The sequence below is a fragment of the Taudactylus pleione genome, unplaced genomic scaffold (genome assembly GCF_031769625.1).
Source record: "Taudactylus pleione unplaced genomic scaffold, aTauple2 ptg000366l, whole genome shotgun sequence".
NCBI lineage: Eukaryota > Metazoa > Chordata > Amphibia > Anura > Myobatrachidae > Taudactylus > Taudactylus pleione.
Window position 1 is genome coordinate 8579920 of NW_028284767.1, and position 22469 is coordinate 8602388.

At 44.3% G+C, this 22469-nt stretch overlaps 1 protein-coding gene across 2 annotated transcripts in view; it reads right to left on the reverse strand.

Moving 5' to 3' along the window:
* Positions 1-2403: 2403 nt before the first annotated feature.
* Positions 2404-22469, reverse strand: part of SHISA7 (shisa family member 7) — a 206623-nt gene continuing 186557 nt past the window's right edge. Inside the window, exons 5-6 of one of the 2 annotated variants that reach the window (XM_088444489.1) lie at positions 8415-8570; positions 2404-3968 (exon numbers count right to left, since the gene is read on the reverse strand). In XM_088444489.1, the coding sequence (XP_088300615.1) occupies positions 3385-3968; positions 8415-8570 (740 nt within the window). In that variant the 3' untranslated portion in view covers positions 2404-3384. Of the gene's footprint in view, positions 3972-8414; positions 8571-22469 lie in introns of both variants that reach the window. The other variant, XM_088444488.1, reaches the window with a different exon arrangement.

Below are 22469 nucleotides of genomic sequence, written 5' to 3' on the forward strand. Positions count from 1 at the left end.
CTGCCAGAGGCGATGGTTAGGTTTAGGCACTTGGGGGAGGGTTTGGGTTAGGCACTTGGGGGAGGGGTAGGAATGGGGGTAAATTAAAAAACCTGTTGGCCTTCTGCACTATTGACCTTTTGTCAGTCGACCTTTTGTCTATGTCGACCATCTGGTGTCAACCCATTGATTGTTGACCTTTACATTGTTGATATTTTGTACCACTTCCATGTTGTGCATGGTGCTTATAGAGGGATTAAGAACTTCAAGTGCTGACATATTGGATACTTTACAAAAGGCACAGACTTCTGATGCATCATGAAAGACTGATGCCATGCCATTGTTATAGACCTTATATATGTCTCAATCTTCTGAACAGTGTGGATTATTTACCTTTCCAGTAACTTCCAACTTTTCTTTTCACCTCTCTCTTTCTTCCCCTTTTGTTACCTTCTTTCTTTTTGTAATTATAAAATGCTTAAGTATGAACTTTCATATTGAATGCACCACATTCAATCTAAATATAACATTGTTTCTTATTGCTTCTCTGGCCTGAACAGTAATGTATTGGCAGATTGAAAATAATAGCAATAAAACATGAGTCTGCCTTTACTTATATACTTATTCATTTGGTGACTTGGGAACGAGTGCAGGTACCTGTGTCAGAACTAATTAATCTACATGTCTAAAGGTCCCCAAACACCTACCGAAAGGTTGCGCTATTCTGCGATCGGAAACACTGATCCACCGGTCAGAAATGCCAACTGGTGGCCATCGATGTTCCACGATCCACTGGAGGATCGGGGAAATTCTCCATGTTCAATTTCACCGCTTTGCAAATCACAGTCATACTTTGGCAATTCAATTAAATCCAAAATGTTGGATTTCACCAGTCCTGCAACCCGACATATCTGGATTGCAGGCTCGCGGCAATGCGTTGCTGGTGTATGGGGGGCCTTAGAGTTGGTCATTTGTTTGGGATGAGGCAGCTGTTGGTAAATGAATTTGACTTTTAAATGTGATAGGTCTTTTCTTCAACTAAAACCTGTTTGCAAGAAATGGATCTTTAGTGGGTTCCTCGATCATAAAATATTTTTCTTATTTACATGAACAGTTCATACTTCAATGTAGTGTACTTACATCTGCCAAACACCCTATTTCTCTGCATTTTGCCACGATATCTCCAGCCCGCAGCTTCCACCTCTTTTTATCAATTACATTATTGGTCATAAGCTTGCAATCCCCTCATCATTTCCAGAATTCAACTGCTATTCTGCAACCAAATACTTGGAAAGTGTGTATGCAGCCTTTATACTTTTATTAGGTGTTAAAAAAAACAAAATTTGTTACTAACTAGGGTTACTATTTAACAGTGGGTTGTGAAAATCAATGTCTCAAAATTGACGGTGGTAATGTGAATCATAGGGTGATCTAGGCTTCTAATTTGACTTGTAAATGGAGGCATTTAGAAACCCTCGTTTTAAACATCACTTACATGTACATCTAAACCAGCTTTAAAAGTTAATTACAATTATATCACATTAGCAGAGAGCACCAAATAGTGCAATTTACAGCGGCACAGTGCTGAGAAAGAGATCTGCCCACTGAAAAATGATATATTCCTGTGACAATCCAGGGAACATTTTCATCACACCTAGAGCAGCAAATATACTGTAAATTCGCATGATGGACAGTTTAAAACACACATATCTGTTCATGTTTTCATGCTAGGCAAAGCATCCCTCCCCTTCACTGATCAATGTGGTTTTGACACCTCTATAAAATCAACCATAATATGACAGTCTGGCATTTTTCTTTCTTATTCAAGATGTATTCAGCATCTTAATAAATGTTTTTTTTTCTGTTTAGTAGCAACAGGCGACTTCTGTATGTCGGACTGTCAGACCAGTAAATGTCAATAGGAAATGTTATGTCAGTACAATTAGTTCAACCCCAATAATCAGGTGAGTGTATTAATCTTTTTTAAGTTGTCAGGAAATTGGCTACTCTACAGCTTGCTGACATCTAAGTTAATATGGCAAAACAGGAAGTGTCACACGTGGCAGAACTATAGGTTTGTAGCCGGCTGAATACGCAAAATCTGTAATTAGTATATTAATTAAAAAGACTGCCTGAGGGGAGATATTATTGAAACAGTTAAGGCCATTTGTGTTTGCGAGAGCTCCATGGAAGTGTATAAAGTGGGAAGGGGAACTTTACAGGCCAGGTTGCCAGCAATGTCAATGATGGCCTGGAGATAAAAAGTTGAGAAAGAAGTCTGAAATAGCGTGACATCATTGAGATAAAAAATATAATAATAAAATAAAGATTTCTTTATGGCACGATCCTTTGTCTTTATTTTTTTTTTTCTTTTTTTTTTTTATAAATAAAACGACCAAATCATAGGAAGCGTTGACACTGCAATGTCAGAAACCAAATGGCTTTCATTTGATGCAAGATTTGATTTTGAATAAAGGGTGATGCAGATAGTAAATATGTCAACCCATATACTTTAAGAGAAGAATTTTGTTGACGATCAAACCTATCTCTTCCAATGTATTCCTTGTTTTTATTGATGGCAAAAGCTATGAAACTGAACGCAGTTAATTGCAGCCGCTTGTGTTTTTAGGAAAGTTAATCATATTAATATTGGACTGAATAATTGGCACAGTTTGTGCTCTACTGAACCACCTGCATTAACTATTACATGTGATTGTATTTGACGGAGATCCTCTACTAGAAAAAGGGGTGAAGTTTTTAGTTTGGGAAAAATCAAGCATTTATCCATTACAGTCTTGTCTTTGCAGTGCTACTCTGGGACATCACTGCGTTCATCCTAAGCTTATTTCTTATTGTAGAAAAGTTAATGCGCTACTTTCATTTCCAGTTGGAGTCCCATATTGACCTTACCCTTATGATATACAGATAGCCAGACGTTTCCAAATCAGTGATGTAACTTCTTACTGGCAAACACACAATGAGAAATCTATAGGTTTCATTCCATTTCCATATACCCAGTCTCCTATGGGCTTTTCAAACTAACCGCCAGCCACATTCGGTACTGCACAATTAATATATCCCCAATAAAATCATGGGCTGGCGCCTTTTCTTCTCTCAACATGCTTTCTTTGTTTAATCATCATCTTTGACATCGTCCACTTGGCGGTGGAGGCAGCTTCAAGTGACAAAGCAATAAAACTAGTCACCAATAAAACAATAAATAAGTGAGTTACTCCCTTTTCATTACCCCAGAAAGCTGGGGGTTCTTTTCTTTGTTTTATTCTTCCATTAGAAACGATGAATACAAAGTAAGCAATGGGAAAATAGTAAAGAAGCCACAGAACAAAAATCAACTGCCTCTTTCTCTAATGAAGAAAACCAAAGAAACAGTAAAACAAAAGCAGCTTAAACAGTGACCTCATTCTTGCTCCCAGTACGCAGGTGTTGGCTGGGGAGATGGCCAGGGATGAATTGAAGTTGCTCAATGGTATTTTGACGTTTAGTAGCAAAGGCCTGCCGTCGATTGGCGGTGTGGTTAGCCATATCCCATGTGGTCTTGGGAGAATTGGAAGATGTAGGGTGGGAATTCATTTTAATCATGTGGTGACGGTCTAGCATTGGGGTGCTAGCACAAACATTGGTGTGAGAAAAGGCCTTCTGGTGCCCCAGACGCATCTCTTGGAATGGTGTTGGCCCACGATGGTGCATCCTTTCGGGGGATAAAAGATGCTCCTGCGAGTGCAAAACCTCACGAGAAAGAAGACGTTCTTGAGAGATGAGGCGGTCTCTGGGTATAGTGTAATCGTGGTGAACTGGGTAGTGATTGTCCGAGAGGATGTGCTCCTGGGACATGACTCGTCTTGGCGTCTGGGATTTTTCCATATAGCCATCATGATCATAATTCATCTTCACGACATGAAGAGGGAGAGTGCCACGTGTTAATTCTGCTAAGTGTTTTCTCTTTAAGTAAAAATCATCCATATCTTTCTCTGCTTTTAGAAAATATAAAGCACAAAAGAATATAAAGTTAAGCACATCAGAATCAATGACAAAGATTTTATGTAACACTGATGCAAGACTCACATAAATCCCTACATTAATAGGACACTGCTCACAACCTATTAGAGTCAATTAATTCTCCTCTCTACAAGATTAAGTTAGTCCAGTTCATTCTGCCAATTATTACATAAATTGCTTTTTTTTTTTCCCCCCCAAATAAGTGTTTTTTCCGTTTCTATTATACAGGGTTTATGTTATGTTTTTTTATGATCAGACAGTTTGTGGCTGGTTCGGAGGCATTAGCAGCCGCTTTCCATTCTGGCTGAGGATATCTGTTTACTACATTATGCCATACTTGCCTACTCTTCCAGAACCTGCGGGAGGCTCCCGATTTTTCATGTACCCCCCCCGTACCACCGGAAGAGTAAGCATTTCTCCCTCATCTTGCCCACTTCCTAGTGAATTGGGCAGAATGGGGAGAATCTTACTGTGAATCCGCGGCCCAGTGGGAAGGGCTGGGCTTAATAACCGATTATATGATTATTTCGTCATTTGGCTCTGCCCCCTACCTAAATGTCCACAATTGACGGCATTTCGGCGTGAGGGTGTAAGGCCAAATGACGCGACCATCCGGTCACGCCCCATCACTGCCCACCTGCATCTAGTGAAGGAGCCTTCTCCCAGGAAGCTCCATTTAAATGTCGGCAAGTATGCATTATGCTAAAGCAGGAATCTGGCTGTGTATACTAATAATCAGTGTGACTGCATGTGGTTGCCTATTTCACCGACGTCATCAATAGTATCGGAGCTTACACCAGTCCCATGTTGGGTGCAAAAGATCCTGCAGAAACGCATATCCGCCCACACGCAGCAAATGAGCACTGAAGTCGCTCGACACTCCCAAAGCACTTCAATGAGTAATATCAGTTCTGTATGATCGCAGGGTCGCTGCCCACTTATTGCCCAGAAACACACATTTCACGAATTGTGTGGTCTGCTGACAGATATATAGCTGTCCTGAGCATGGCATGCTATCTCTTTGTTTTCTAGCAATTCCAGTCTGTCAGTGGCAACATTTAAGTAACAGAATGCTACAGTATAACTAGGAGCTGGCTATTCTGACACACAAATCAATGCACAGACCATTTCTCAATGGCAAAAATGGACTGTTCACTTGCTGCCTAATATATCCCATCCCTTGACAGGTGCCATTGTAACAGATAGATAGATAGATAGATAGATAGATAGATAGATAGATAGATAGATAGATAGATAGAATGAATCCTGGCGCCGTAATCCTGAAAGTGCTCAGAATTCCAGCTGCAGAATCTAAATGACTGCAATCCCGGCGTTGAGTATTAGGGTTAGGTTTAGTATTATGGTGAGCCACTAGGGAGAGGCTTAGGGTTAGGCTACAGGAGGGGATGGTTAGAGTTAGACTGTGGGGGTGGATACTTAGGGTTAGGCTGCGGGGGGGGGGGGGGGGGCAGCTAGGGTTAGGCTGAGAGAGGGAAGGGTTAGGCTGTGGGATAAATGGGTTAGGGATGGACACCAGGAGCCCACCATCAAATGATGGCTGGGCTTCTACCATTGAAACTTTCGATGCAATGCTAACCAACTAACGTATTAAAATAATTTGATGGTAAAAACTATTTATATGATGTGTGCATACGCAAAAAAGCGTGGTTGGCAAGCGGCGAGTTCAGGGTTGTGACTAAGGGCGGGTTTGGGTGCGGGGCCCAGAGCCGGAGCAACAGCAAACATACAGAAGAACAGAAGACAGACTATGCCTGTCGTAGATTAAACCACAAGGCTATGGGTGGTTTGTGTGAGGTCACATGGGTGAATTTTAGCCAGTTAGGTGTTAGTGGGTGGGGTTAAAGGTTAGAGTATTTAAGGCTTGTGGTCACATGGTACTAGCCTCTTTGTGAAGAATTTTCCCTCCCATCCGGCCACCCTTTCATTAGGTTTTGTTCGGTTGTTTGCTATTTTCTATTCTTGGGAAAGAACGGCAGGTCATTCAGCTCGGATGCAGTTGAATTGTATTTGAGTGCACTCAATTTTGTCTGGGCATTCAGCGGGACAGTCCCATTTTTTTGGGACTTTCCCGCTGACCCACCCGTGGGCCACAGTGACCCACGATGGGGGGGAAGTTGGGGGAGCACGCACCGCTGCACCCCCAGTGCATAGCAGAGCAGCGGGTAAGCAGAGTGAGAATAGATGCCGTGCACATGCGCACGGCATCTATTCACAGTGTGGGGAGGAAGCCCGTGGGCAGCCCAGCATCTCGGATATGCTGGACACGCCCATTAATGATGTAAACAGAGGTGTGTCACTAGGCCACTCCCCTTTACAATCAGGTCATGCCCCTTTTTCAGGAGCACGCATCTGAGGCACGCTTAAGTCCCTGGCTGTGAAAGTCAAATGTTGGGAGGTATGTATACACAGTAACATGTACAGAGACAGTCCAGCTCTAGTCCAGCATGCCCGGTATAGGTGACGGGGAGGCTGCTTGCTGCTGAAGTGAGTCCAGTCAAAGTGTTACATTTAGGGATGTTTGCCGACCATCAATGTTTTTCTTGTGTTGGCAGTGTTTTTACTATTCGATGGCAGCGTTCCGATGTTTGCTGCCATTGAATGGTAATGATTCTATGGTGTTGTGATGTTTTTGTGTTTTTTAATGCTGAGAGCTGCACTGTCACTGCCTGCAGCTCTTAGCATCGGGCATTTTGCCCCACCCCAGTGCTGTCTCCTGCCATCCCTGAATTAGGGCTATTGCACATGCACAAGAAGGGTGTCTTGCGCATGAGAAGATCAAATTAATAGTTTTTTTCATTTAATACTTTTGATGCGATGGTTACTTACCATCACATCGAAAGTTTTGATGATGGGAAGACCAGCCATCATTTGATGGTAGGCTTCCAATGTCCATCCCTAGTTACATTACAGCCAGGCAGCGAAGAGGAGAGAGAGAAGAGAGACACTGCTGCTGCTGCTACAAGGTGAAGGATGCACACTGATTGGCTCTCTGAGACAGTGAGATCCAATCAGAGCTAGCAATATGCCCGGTTGCCTTGCAGCAACCTAGAGAGGGGAGGGAGAGCGGGGAGGGAGGGACTGAGTGTTACATAACTGAGGCAGTGAGAGACAGCCTCCAACGAACCCAGCATGAAGATTCTCTGATGCAGACACAGCACACAGGAGCCATGGAATGCATAGCCATTAGGATTTAAGAAAACAAGATACCATCGAATGATTACCATTCAATGGTGGCAAACATCAGAAGGCCACCATCGAATGGTAAAAGCACTGCCATTGGAACAAAAACTTTGATGGTTAGTAACCATCGGTGTTCAATGTCCATCCCTAGTTAGGGTTAGGGGTAAGGTAAAAGTTGGAATATATATATTTATATATACATACACAGTATATATATATATATATATATATATATATACACAGTATATATATATATATATATATATATATATACACAGTATATATATATATATATATATATATATATATACACAGTATATATATCTCCTCATGAGACAAACAGCACCCACTCCAGCATTAATAAATAAGAGTGCACAGCACATATAATGTTACTGTATCGAGCAGAGAGAGCTGGCACATCCTTTCAATAATTGTTAAAGTTTTAATCCATCACAAAAAGGATCCATAAATAGCATCCATCAATAAAGTGCATATTCGTGAAAAAAGAGGTCAGGGCATAGGGGTGACAGTAACAGTCAATAAATCCATGTGAAAATATGGATACTTATCACAGGTCAAATCCCAGCATGTAATTCCCGACAGCTGTTTCGGTGTTTACTGTCCATGATGAAGGTGTCACAGTAAACACCGAAACAGCTGTCGGGCATTACATGCTGGGGTTTGACCTGTGATAAGTATCCATATTTTCACATGGATTTATTGACTGTTACTTGATGCTGCTTTACATGTGTTTTGGTCTCCAGTCACCCCTATGCCCTGACCTCTTTTTTCACGAATATGCACTTTATTGATGGATGCTATTTATGGATCCTTTTTGTGATGGATTACAACTTTAACAATTATTGAAAGGATGTGCTGGCTCTCTCTGCTCGATATATATATATATATATATATATATAAATATAATGTACTAACTTACTTCTTATGTTTATTTTGATATATTTGTTTATTTGCCACATGCAGTAGTCATTGCAATGCTCATAATGGCAGCACATGCTGGTTTGCAGCATCACTCACACCTCCATTGGGGTGATTAGTAGAGTGAGTGACATTGGGCTATTGTAAATGTCAGCAATGTGTACAGAAGCACATCGTGTCCCAGTGTTGGGGATGGTTGATGGTTGAATATAGAACTCTATTTCAAACTGATAACACAAACTGGAACTCAGCAAAAGGACTTCTAGGAGAAGACTTACCTAGCCTCTTCAGGGAAGAGTACCTGCTGATGTCAGACCTGATGGCAGATTCATAGGAAGGTGGCAAGTGGGAGAGGTTATGGAAAGAGCGAGAGGATGACAAGGTGTTGTATCTAGTGGAAGAAGCTGGAAGCTGAATATTGTTCATTCGGTAGTCTGGTAAAAAAAAAGTACATAAGGGTTTATCAATACACACAGTCATAAAGTATGTTCAAATCATTAGGGAAAATAAGTTTGTTGAAAGAAAAAAAATATTATATTAACTAATCTAATATTTGGAATTCATATAATAGCATTAATAAATAAATACTAATACTCCACAATCTCTAGGAAAGAGACAATTTAATCTCTCTTTCTCTCTCTCTAGCAGGGGCATATCTATAATGGGTGCCGGGTGTGCGTGGACACGGGCCCCTGGGTCCAAAGGGCCCCCGCTCTACACACCCTGCACCCATAATGTTACTTACCTCTCCGGAGTCCCACGTTGGCATGGGGGTCCAGCTATGGAAAACGACTGGAATACGGCTGCGGCGGACATTTTCCCGGTGATCTGTGCATACACTATAGACTCTGGGCACACTCTAGTGCCCAGAATCTATAACTCCAGTGCTGGCCGTGCACAGCTCAGTGCGCTGCCGGCCATCAGGTGGAGAGGAGGGGGCCCATGTCGGAGACTGCACACGGGTCCCCTCCTCTGAAGAAACGCCCCTGCTTGGTACCAATTATTTTTCCACATAGTTCACATACTTGTTTGTTTCAATGTTACACCAAGGCATCTACCCTGGCATAGGAGAAATTTTCAAGCGCCTGAAGCCAGGACATGATGACTTGCTGAACTTCACTGTCTGTTGCGAATCACCTTCCAACCAGGCGCTTCTTCAATGGTCCAAAGAGATGGAAATTACAAGGTGCCAGGTCAGGGCTGTAGGGAGGATGGTCCAGTCCCTCCCTGAATGGTAGCGCCAACAACTCACGTGTATGGGCGGGCAAGTGTGGCCTGGAGTTATCGTGCAGCAATACGACACCTGTTTGCAGCAACTCAGGTTATTTTCGACTAATTGCCCTCCGCAACTGGCTCAATGTGTGTTATAGCTGGATAATTGGCTGAGACAGAATCAGTTTAAAATTAGATTGGAACGATGCCATCTTGCGAATGGCGACAAGACTCCATCTTAAAAATGAGATTTGCAGGACGCCATTTTGCGAATGGCCGCCCAGTTCCATTTTAAGTTACAACTCACGAGCTCAGTACATATGGCAATGTTTTAATAATCCTTTCAGAAACCATACCCTGACGTATCTTAGGACAGCCTTGCATAAAAAAAAATACCATAGCAAACACAGTATTCACGCAGAGTTTAGTAAAACAGCTTCCTGAGAAAAGTAATTAGAAAAACAATACACCAGGATACTGTAGGTGTTTTTGAATGTAAATGGAGAGACCCCACATTTGGACAGGTGTTTCTGTGGCAATTGAAATCTGAATGAACAATGGTAAGAAATCTGCTTGAAAAGAACTGACACGGGTATCATAAATAGGCAGAAGAGAACTTTTGAATTCACTGTCAGACAGGATGGCACCAGCAGACAGCTGGGGGTCTCTAACCTGTTTGAGTGTGAAGCTCACTGCCCATAAGCCTTGCATAGTAGTTTTAAAATAAACATGTGTTGGAAGGGTATGGTATGTGTATATATATATATATATATATATATATATATATACAGTCAGGTCCATAAATATTGGGACATTGACAGAATTTTCAGATTTTGGTCTCTATTCACCACCACAATGGTTTTGAAATGAAACAAGCAAGATGTGCTTTAACTGCAGACTTTCAGATTTAATTTGAGGGTAATTACATCCAAATCGGGTGAACTGTGTAGAAATTACAACAGTTTCAATATGTGCCTCCCACTTTTTAAGGGGCCAAAAGTAATGGGACTATCAACTCAAAAGCTATTTCATGGACAGGTGTGGGCTATTTCCTCATTATTTCATTATCAATTAAGCAGGGAAAAGGTCTGGAGTTGATTCTAGGTGTGACATTTGCATTTGGAATCAGTTGCTGTCAACTCTCAATATGAGATCCAAAGAGCTATCAGTGAAGCAAGCCATCATTAGGCTGAAAAATTAAAACAAACCCATCAGAGTTTGCAAAAACATTAGGTGTGGCCAAATCAACTGTTTGGAACATTCTTAAAAAGAAAGAACGCATTGGAGAGCTCAGCAACACCAAAAGACCCAGAAGACCACGGACAACAACTGTGGTGGATGACAAAATAATTATTTCCCTGGTGAAGAAAAACCCCTTCACAACAGTTGGCCAAATCAAGAACACTCTCCAGGAGTTAGATGTATATGTGTCAAAGTCAACAATCAAGAGAAGACTTCACAAGAGTGAATATAGAGGGTTCACCACAAGATGCAAACCATTGGTGAGCCACAAAAACAGGAAGACCAGATTAGAGTTTGCCAAACAACATCTAAAAAAGCCATTACAGTTCTGGAACAACATCCTATTGACAGATGAGACAAAGATCAACTTGTACCAGAGTGATGGGAAGAGAAGAGAAGGAAAGGAACTGCTCATGATCCAAAACATACCACCTCATCAGTGAAGCATAGTGGTGGTAGTGTCATGGCGTGGGCATGTATGGCTGCCAATGGAACTGGTTCCCTTGTATTTATTGATAATGTGACTGCTGACAAAAGCAGCAGAATGAATTCTGAAGTGTTTCGGGCAATATTATATGCTCATATTCAGTCAAATGCTACAGAACTCATTGGACAGCTCAGTATTCAAGCTCTAGAAGGAATGACGATAACATCACAGCCAGCAGACACACCTGCATCCACTCCTGCACCTGAAGAGTTACACGTCCTCACTAATCCTACACCACCGCAAACACAGCCCTACCCCACCTCTCACACACAACCACAATTCCTGTACTATCCTCTCCCTCAATATCCTTACCCATACCCACCACCTTTCCCTCCTGCTCAACCCACACAACAATCCTTTCATCCACCCCACCCACGAAGGTGTTTTAATTGCAACCAGCCAGGACATGTAAGTAAGAACTGTATGGCAAAGAGGATAGGACCCCCTAACCAGGGAAGTAACTGGATATCCCTATAAAGGATATACACAGAGACCAGCAAATGTCCAACAGGCACCAGCTCCAATTGTGGCCGTTAATGCTTTATTGGAGAGTGGGAGCCAACGCTAGGAGTCGGGTCATACCTGTGGTCTACAGATAGACAGGTTGACGGGAAGTACTAGGGAAAAACCGGTAATGGTTAATTGATGTAACTGATACCCAATCTCTGTTCTGCTTTCTTCCCTGTGTCCTAACACCCTGACTGTCAGTATCTCTATGCTTTCACATAGGGGGAGGTGTACACTACACATGGAAACGAGTGTCCCATGGGCTCATAGACAACCCCAGTATCTTCTCCAAGGCCTTATACAACTGTTTACAATGTTTTCTACCTGCTAATGGATCTGTTCTGATACAATATGTGGGCAATTTATTGTTGTGCCCTGTTTAATTTATACCATGTTTAAATGATACTAAACTGTTGTGCTTCATCTCTCACACACAGGACACAAAGTTGCTAAGGACAAATTGCAGCCATGCCAGGCAAATGTCAAGTACTTGGGAAACTGTCCAAACCCAGGGGCTAAGACACTACCTAGAGCAGTAGCTATTAATAACAGGGTTTAATTGTACAGAAGGTTGTATGCAGATACGGTATCCCTAGAGTATAGGGATACTCATTTCACAGGTGATGTCTTTAAAAACAAATATGTGTAAGTTGGTGGGTATTAATAATATCAAGATCACCCCAGACCGTCTCTTTTTCTTTTTTTATCTGTCCCCCTTTGAGATACTGTTTGACAGGCAGCCTCATGTGAAAATATGATAATGAGGTTACTGTGCAGTGTCTCACGAAGATGAGTAAGAACAACTGAAATTGAAAATGTTATTTTCTAACATTTTTGATGCAAACTGTCATTATGTCAAACCTGGAGAATTTGCTATGATCTGAAATTTTTTTTTCGCCCAGGTTTTTTGACTGATCATTGGGAGGGTCCGTATCAGGTGTTGCTGACAAATACCACATCTTTGAAGGTGGCCGAGAGACACCTGGGTCCATTCCACTCACTGTAAAAAGGTCAACCAACTGGTAGAGAAACAAGGCGGAGACAAGGCTGATAACGTGGACCTGTCGATCGCGAGCTTGTTCTGGAAGGATTAAAAGGTTGTAGTGAGATAAATGAGCTAAAGAATTTTGCAGGTCCTTGCTGCGGCAATTGACTGGTCTGCTGTGTTCATTTCTATATTCTCTTCCAGAGTTTCCATCATCCTGGTATGTTCGGGGATATCTGGTTTCTGTGATGGGGGACCGATAGAGGAGATGGGAGCTGATGGCAGTGCTGATGGAGTGGAGTCAGGAGGAGGAGTGCTATGCCAATCAGGGGAGTGTCTGACCAATCTTAGTACTGTAACTGTTAAAAGATATGACCCTCACACATGTTGAAATGCTTGGTATTCATAAAAACATACCATCACCATATCTTCACACGCAGTATGAACACAGAGGCAAAAGAAATATGATACCTGGTGATGTGCATAAAGCCACTCAGTTAATTAGTGAGACAACTGGCTTTCAAGTTTTAGTAGCATTGGATCCCACCAGAATCGCTCGGGGTACACTAAATTTTAGATATATCCAAGATCTTGCTAAATTGATAGATAATATCACCGAGATGTATGATGACACCTTCAGGTATACAGGTAGGGAATTGCAAGCGTACAAGAAAGAACTAGTGCAACACAGACTAGTGTTAAATTAGTTAACAGCTGTCACTGGAGGGTACTGCATAACTTTGGCCACCCAATTTGGAGTGAAGTGTTGCACTCAGAGCCGGATTTAGACCTCATGGGGCCCTAGGCAAGATACCGGTTTAGGGGCCCCGTCTCTCAAACAATCCATAGCACTATTCTTTCATTCCTAATTCATGCTGCTGTGCAGCACCCTGGTGCGCCACGGCCTTGAAAGGTTGGCTAGATGAATGAATAATATATGTATTGTTTTTCATAAGACTCAGAGAATCGCCGTTATTTTCACCTGTGTGTGTATATATAAATATATATATATATATAATATTTACACACACACACATACGTTCATATCATATATATATATATATATATATATAACACACACACACATATAGATAGATATATATATATATATATATAGGAGACACATACTTACACATGTGTGTATATATATATATATATATATATATATATATACACATAAACACATATATGTGTGTGTGTGTATATATATATATATATATATATATGTAGACACACATACACAGTACATATACACACATAGCTTTAGGACCCCAGTGCCTTTAATTAATTACATCTTAATTGGTGGAAAAAAAAAAACTGTTCAACACTGCCTCTTACTTTTGTGATGCTGGCACACTGGCTCAGCCACAGCCGCCCTCAGCTGCATCGCGGCCGGCATGTTACAGCTTCCACCCGCCTCTCTTCCTTGCAGCTGTGCGGTTGGGGCCCGCTCGTTCTTCCCAAGTCACACCCTCTTCTTCCATGCAGCCTGCGCGTCACCCAGTCACTGGGAGTCGCAGGCTGCAACTTGGTATTTGATTGGTCCACCGTCAGCCCGGCAACCCAGCACTGCTCTGCGGCGCCGACGGGGACTGGGGACTGTGCGGCTGCTACTACTGGGAGGGTTGGTTGCGGATCACAGGATTTAATATGCGGCGGGGGGACCGGGAAGACTTGCCCCCAACTCAAAACTCTGCACTGCAGGATCTGTCCAGGGTCAGATTACCGGGGACCCGGCTGCGGGCCCCAAGGGACCCGCCGGGCCCTAGGCAGCCACCTAAGTTGAATAGCGGTAAATCCGGCCCTGGTTGCACTTATGTCACAAATGATACTAGCGATCCCAAGGAGGTGATAGACCGGGATATGGATGAAATTCTGCAGCTAAAATGGGAATTTTGAAAGAACCATAATGCTTCAGTGGCTGAAGTAGAGGAGAAGGTAGAGGAATGGGTTTCATGGTTGAACCCAGCAAAATGGTTCTCAGGTCTAGGAGAGTGGGTCCAGGAAAGGATCGCAAGCATAGGTAAGCTCCTGATCCTCATACTGGTTGTCATCATAATAATTGGCTTATGTGTCAGGTGTGTTCCTGACACATAAATGTGGAAAATGTAAAGATAAGGTAAACCAGAAGAACGAAATTATGATGGTGAATAGTAATGACAATGGGCCTGATTCAGACCCACTCGCGAGCGGCTGTCCGCTCGCAAGTGGGTCGATGGTGTGCACTGCGCATGCGCACGACGGAGGGAGCTCCGTCGTGCGCATGTGTGAGACGCGACGAGCGAAGGACTTTCCTCGCTCGTTGTGTCTGATCAAAGGGGGCGTGCTGTCGATGTTGATTGACAGCACGCCCCCTTTGGTGGGCGTGCCTCCCAGACGGGGGCATTCCCAAGGGAACGCCTACCGTCAGAAGCCGGCCCACTGACATCACTAGTGATGTCAGTGGGAGTGATTTTGGCTCTGATAGAGCCAAAATCACTCCGGGCCTTGCGGTTGAGAAACTCAACCACAGGCTCCGGCTCGCAGTGGCGATGGTCGCGATGGTCAAGACTATCGCGACCATCAACCTGCACGCTCGTATAGGCTGTGGGTGGTGACCCACAGCTATACGAGCGTCCAGGAGGACGCTCCATAATTATGGAGGTGGGCCCTGATTCAGAGTGAGCGCTCTGGTCAGAGCGTCCGGCTCTGAATCAGGGCCAATATGAATACTGAGGTAAATGTAGAACTGCATTACAACCCTGAACTAGGAAATACCATTGTATAATGTATTATATTTAGACATGCATAAAATGTATTATCAAAATGTTATTTTTAAACACCTTAAATAATGTAAGACCCTATTCCCCCTCAAGACTTCCTTTATAGGATAGGTGCATTGCGGCTTCTGGTACAAGCTTGAAAAGAACTGACACAGGTATCATAAATAGGCAGAAGAAAACTTTTGAATTCACTATCAGACAGGATGGCACCAGCAGACAGCTGGGGGTCTCTACCCTGTTTGAGTGTGAAGCTCACTGCTCATAACCCTTGCATAGTAGTTTTAAAATAACATGTGTTGGAAGGGTATGGTATGTGTATATATGTGTGTATATATATATATTATATATATATATATATTAGGGGTGAGCGGGTTCGGATTTCTGAAATCCGAACCCCCCCGAGCCCCCCCGATCCGAGTCCGATCCGAGTCAGGCTCGACTTTTCCCGCCTGACTCGGATCTGACATCGAGGCAAAACGTCATCATCCCGCCTTCCGAGTCTCGCGGGTTTTGGATCCTATATAAGGTACCCGCGTCGGCGCCATTTTCTCACTCGGCTGTGGACAGTGAAGAGGGAGGGTGGGAGTTAGTGCTGTGTAGTGTAGTGTAGTGTAGTGCTGCTGTTGTCCACTACTTCAAAGTCCATAGGGGCTGGCTGTGTTGTGCTGTGCTGCTGTTGTTAATAGGGGCTGTGTCCACTACTTCAAAGTCCATAGGGGCTGGCTGGACTGTGTTGTGCAGTCAGTTCCAAAGTCCTGTGCAGTGTCCCAGTCCTAAAGGGGTGCTGTAGTGTTGTCCAGGGGGTGCTCTGTCCATCAGGGGTGCTCCCCCCAAGTGCTAAAAAAATAATATATTTTCTGTGTTTGTGAATTGTGTGCGCAGTAGCCGCACGTGCATCAACAAAGTAGTGCCAAGCGTGCGCCTGTGTCATAAGTAAAGGGCCGGCTGGCTTGACCGTTAAGGGTGCTGTAACCCCCGAAAGTACACTCCAGTCCAAACCAAAAAAAAAATTATTTTCTGTGTTTGTGAATTGTGTGCGCAGTAGCCGCACGTGCATCAACAAAGTAGTGCCAAGCGTGCGCCTGTGTCATAAGTAAAGGGCCGGCTGGCTTGACCGTTAAGGGTGCTGTAACCCCCGAAAGTACACTCCAGTCCAAACCTAAAAAAAAATTATTTTCTGTGTTTGTGAATTGTGTGCGCAGTAGCCGCACGTGCATCAACAAAGTAGTGCCAAGCGTGCGCCTGTGTCATAAGTAAAGGGCCGGCTGGCTTGACCGTTAAAGGGTGCTGTAACCCCCGAAAGTACACTCCAGTCCAAACCAAAAAAAAATTATTTTCTGTGTTTGTTAATTGTGTGCGCAGTAGCCGCACGTGCATCAACAAAGTAGTGCCAAGCGTGCGCCTGTGTCATAAGTAAAGGGCCGGCTGGCTTGACCGTTAAGGGTGCTGTAACCCCCGAAAGTACACTCCAGTCCAAACCTAAAAAAAAATTATTTTCTGTGTTTGTGAATTGTGTGCGCAGTAGCCGCACGTGCATCAACAAAGTAGTGCCAAGAGTGCCCCTGTGTCATAAGTAAAGGGCCGGCTGGCTTGACCGTTAAAGGGTGCTGTAACCCCCGAAAGTACACTCCAGTTCAAACCAAAAAAAAATTATTTTCTGTGTTTGTGAATTGTGTGCGCAGTAGCCGCACGTGCATCAACAAAGTAGTGCCAAGCGTGCGCCTGTGTCATAAGTAAAGGGCCGGCTGGCTTGACCGTTAAAGGGTGCTGTAACCCCTGAAAGTACACTCCAGTCCAAACCAAAAAAAAATTATTTTCTGTGTTTGTGAATTGTGTGCGCAGTAGCCGCACGTGCATCAACAAAGTAGTGTCAAGCGTTCGCCTGTGTCATAAGTAAAGGGCCGGCTGGCTTGACCGTTAAGGGTGCTGTAACCCCCGAAAGTACACTCCAGTCCAAACCAAAAAAAAAATTATTTTCTGTGTTTGTGAATTGTGTGCGCAGTAGCCGCACGTGCATCAACAAAGTAGTGCCAAGCGTGCGCCTGTGTCATAAGTAAAGGGCCGGCTGGCTTGACCGTTAAGGGTGCTGTAACCCCCGAAAGTACACTCCAGTCCAAACCAAAAAAAAAATTATTTTCTGTGTTTGTGAATTGTGTGCGCAGTAGCCGCACGTGCATCAACAAAGTAGTGTCAAGCGTTCGCCTGTGTCATAAGTAAAGGGCCGGCTGGCTTGACCGTTAAGGGTGCTGTAACCCCCGAAAGTACACTCCAGTCCAAACCAAAAAAAAAATTATTTTCTGTGTTTGTGAATTGTGTGCGCAGTAGCCGCACGTGCATCAACAAAGTAGTGCCAAGCGTGCGCCTGTGTCATAAGTAAAGGGCCGGCTGGCTTGACCGTTAAGGGTGCTGTAACCCCCGAAAGTACACTCCAGTCCAAACCAAAAAAAAAATTATTTTCTGTGTTTGTGAATTGTGTGCGCAGTAGCCGCACGTGCATCAACAAAGTAGTGCCAAGCGTGCGCCTGTGTCATAAGTAAAGGGCCGGCTGGCTTGACCGTTAAGGGTGCTGTAACCCCCGAAAGTACACTCCAGTCCAAACCTAAAAAAAAATTATTTTCTGTGTTTGTGAATTGTGTGCGCAGTAGCCGCACGTGCATCAACAAAGTAGTGCCAAGCGTGCGCCTGTGTCATAAGTAAAGGGCCGGCTGGCTTGACCGTTAAAGGGTGCTGTAACCCCCGAAAGTACACTCCAGTCCAAACCAAAAAAAAATTATTTTCTGTGTTTGTGAATTGTGTGCGCAGTAGCCGCACGTGCATCAACAAAGTAGTGCCAAGCGTGCGCCTGTGTCATAAGTAAAGGGCCGGCTGGCTTGACCGTTAAAGGGTGCTGTAACCCCCAAAGTACACTCCAGTCCAAACCAAAAAAAAATTATTTTCTGTGTTTGTGAATTGTGTGCGCAGTAGCCGCACGTGCATCAACAAAGTAGTGCCAAGAGTGCGCCTGTGTCATAAGTAAAGGGCCGGCTGGCTTGACCGTTAAAGGGTGCTGTAACCCACAAAGTACACTCCAGTCCGAACCAAAAAAAAATTTATTTTCTGTGTTTAGCCGCACGTATATATCAAATCGATATAACATAAATGGAGGACCAAACTTTCTCCGATAAAAATAAAATAGAGAAAGATCAAGAACCACTTCCTCCTAGTGCTGAAGCTGCTGCCACTAGTCATGACATAGACGATAACATGCCATCAACGTCGTCTGCCAAGGCCGATGCCCAATGTCATAGTAGAGGGCACATACAATCCCAAATGGCAAAGTTCAGGAAAATGACCTTGAAAAAGACATTTAAATCAGCTGAAGAGAAACGTAAACTTGCCAATATGCCATTTACGACACGGAGTGGCAAGGAACGGCTAAGGTCGATCCCTAGTATGTTCATGACTAGTGGTTCAGCTTCACATGACGATGGAAGCACTCCTCCCACTAAAAAAATCAAAAGAGTTAAGCTGGCAAAAGCACAGCGAAGAACTGTGCTTTCTAAGAAGATATCACAAATCCCCAAAGAGAGTCCAAGTGTGGTGGTGGTTGCGATGCCTGACCTTCCCAGCACTGGACGGGAAGAGGTGGCTCTTTCCACCATTTGCACGCCCCCTGCAAGTGCTGAAAGGAGCACCCACAGTCCACTTGCTGATATGCAAATTGAAGATGTCACTGTTGAAGTACAACAGGATGAGGATACTGGTGTAGCTGGCGCTGAGGAGGAAGTTGGCGAGGAGGATTCTGATGGTGATGTGGTTTGTTTAAATCAGGCTCCGGGGGAGACAGTTGTTGTCCGTGGGATGAAAAAGCCCATCACGGTCATGCCTGGGCAGAAGACCAAACATTCCACCTCTTTGGTCTGGCAATATTTCTATCCAAATCCGGACAACAACTGTCTTGCCATATGTACCATATGTAAAGGTGAAATAAGTAGGGGTAGGGACGTCAACCACCTAGGAACATCCTCCCTTATACGGCACCTGCAGCGCGTTCATAAAAAGTTACTGTCAAGTTCAGAAACTTTGGCTCAGACCGTAAGCAGTCCAGGGACACCTAAATCCCGTTGTCCTGTTGTATCCAAGCGCCTGCAAACCACACCGTCAACTCCCTCCTCGTCAATTTCCTCCTTAGTCAGGATCGGAAGTAGTCCTGCAGGCCATATCACTGGCATGACTGACTCTCCTATCCGGGATTCCTCCGGAGGATCCTGCATTGCTACGCCTACTGCTGCCGCTGCTGCTGTTGCTGCTGCTGCTGGGAGTCGTTCATCATCCCAGAGAGGAAGTAGGAACACCACTACTTTTACTAAACAATTGACCCTCCAACAGTCCTTAGCGAGGAGGATGAAGTACGACAGCAGTCATCCTGAAGCAAAACGTATAACTGAGGCCTTGACTGCTATGTTGGTGTTAGACGTGCGTCCGGTATCCGCCATTAGTGCAGTGGGATTTAGACAATTGATGGAGGTAGTGTGTCCCCGGTTCCAAATCCCGTCTAGATTCCACTTCACTAGGCAGGCGATACCGAGACTGTACAGAAACGTCAGAAAAAGTGTCCTCAGTGTCCTGAAAAATGCCGTTGTACACAATGTCCACTTAACCACGGACATGTGGACAAGTGGAACAGGGCAGACTAAGGACTATATGACTGTGACAGCCCACTGGGTAGATGTATCACCTTACGCAGCAACAGCAGCAGCGTCACCAGTAGCAGCATCTCAGAAACGCCAGCTCGTTACAAGGCAGGCTACGCTGTGTATCACCGGTTTCAGTAAGAGGCACACCGCCGACAACCTCTTAGAGAAACTGAGGGAAATCATCGCCCAGTGGCTTACCCCACTTAGACTCTCCTGGGGATTTGTGATATCTGACAACGCCACCAATATTGTGCGGGCATTACATCTGGGCAAATTCCAGCACGTCCCATGTTTTGCTCACACAATAAACTTGGTGGTGCAGAATTTTCTGAAAAGCGACAGGGGCGTGCAGGAGACGCTTTGGGTGGCCCGAAAAATTTCTGGCCACTTTCGCCATTCAGCGACTGCGTGCCGAAGACTGGAGCGCCAGCAAACACTCTTGAACCTGCCCCGCCATCACCTGAAGCAAGAGGTTGTGACGCGGTGGAACTCAACCCTCTATATGCTTCAGAGGATGGAGGAGCAGCAAAAGGCCATACAAGCCTATACATCCACCTATGACATAGGCAAAGGAGGGGGTATGCACCTGACTCAAGCGCAGTGGAGAATGATTTCCGTGTTGTGCAAGGTTCTTCAGCCCTTCGAACTTGCCACACGTGAAGTCAGTTCAGACACTGCCAGCTTGAGTCAGGTCATTCCCCTCATCAGGCTTTTGCAGAAGCAGCTGGAGAAAGTGAAGGAGGAGCTAAGACGGAGCGATTCCGCTCGGCATGTGGGACTTGTGGATGAAGCCCTTCATTCGCTTTGCCAGGATTCCAGGGTGGTCAATCTGTTGAAATCAGACCACTACATTTTGGCCACCGTGCTCGATCCTAGGTTTAAAGCCTATGTGGTGTCTCTCTTTCCGGCCGACACAAGCCTGCAGAGGTGCAAAGACCTGCTGGTGAACACACTGTCAGCTGAAGCGGAACGTGACACGTCAACGGCTCCTTCTTCATTTTCTCCCGCAACTGGGGCTGCCAGGAAAAAACTTAGGTATCCTAAGCAACCCGCTGGCGGTTATGCAGGGCAGGCAGGACCAAGTTTGGACATCTGGTCCGGACTGAAGGACCTGGCAACAATTTCTGACATGTCTACTGTCACTGCATATGATACTGTCACCATTGACAGAATGGTGGAGGATTACATCGGTGACAGCATCCAAGTAGGCATGTCAGACAGTCCATACCTGTACTGGCAGGAAAAAGAGGCAATTTGGAGGCCCCTGTACAAACTGGCTCTATTTTACCTGAGTTGCCCCCCCTCCAGTGTGTACTCCGAAAGAGTGTTTAGTGCAGCCGGGAACCTTGTCAGCGAAAGGCGTAGGAGGTTGCTTCCACAGAATGTGGAGAAGATGATGTTCATCAAAATGAATTATCAGCTCTTCCAGGGAGACCAGCCTCCAGAAGGTACAGAGGGACCTGTGGTGGTGGATTCAAGTGGGGACGAGTTAATACTTTGTGAGGATGAGGATGTACACACTGAAGAGGGTGAGGAATCGGTGGATGAGGAGGATGAGGATGACATCTTGCCTCCGTAGAGCCAGTTTGTGCAGGGACACATTAATTGCCAGCTTGTTTTGTGGGGGCCCAAACGAACCAATCATTTCAGCCACAGTTGTGTGGCAGACCCTGGCGCTGAAATGATTGATTTGTTAAAGTGTGCATGTCCTGTTTATACAACATAAGGGTGGGTGGGAGGGCCCAAGGACAATTCCATCTTGCACCTCTTTTTTTCTTTGCATTATGTACAGTTTGGGGCCTAGTTTTTCTAACTGCCATCCTGCCTGCCACTGCAGTGTCACTCCTAGATGGGTCACGTGTTTGTGCCGCCCACTCGTGTCGCTTAGCATAGTCATCCAGCTACCTCGGTGCAACCTTTTGGACATAAAAACACTATTGTGAGGTGTGAGGTGTTCAGAATAGACTGGAAATGAGTGGAAATTAAGGTTATTGAGGTTAATAATAGCATAGGAGCAGAAAAACCTACAAATTCTGTGATTTTAGCTGTTTTTATGCTTTTTTTCAAAAAAATACAGATCCAAAACACAAAACCCAGAACCCAAAACACGGAAGGGTGGTTTTGGCAAAACCAATCCAGATCCAAAACACGAAGAAAGATCCAGATCCAAAACCAAAACACAAAACACGAAAAGTGGCCGGTGCACACCCCTAATATATATATATATATATGTTATCCATCATAGATAGACTTACACACTGCACACTCACATAAAAGGTTCCATAGCTTCAAAGTGTAATGTTCAAGGTTTATTCATTTATTACTAATGTTGTGAAACAAAGACTATTTGATATTTAAGGTTTAGTGCATGATAAGCAAACCGTGTTTGGTGTTGTACTGGTCTACTCTGTCTCAATAGCTTTCCGGTGTCATCGGTGAGAAGATCGCAACATGCGTTCGCA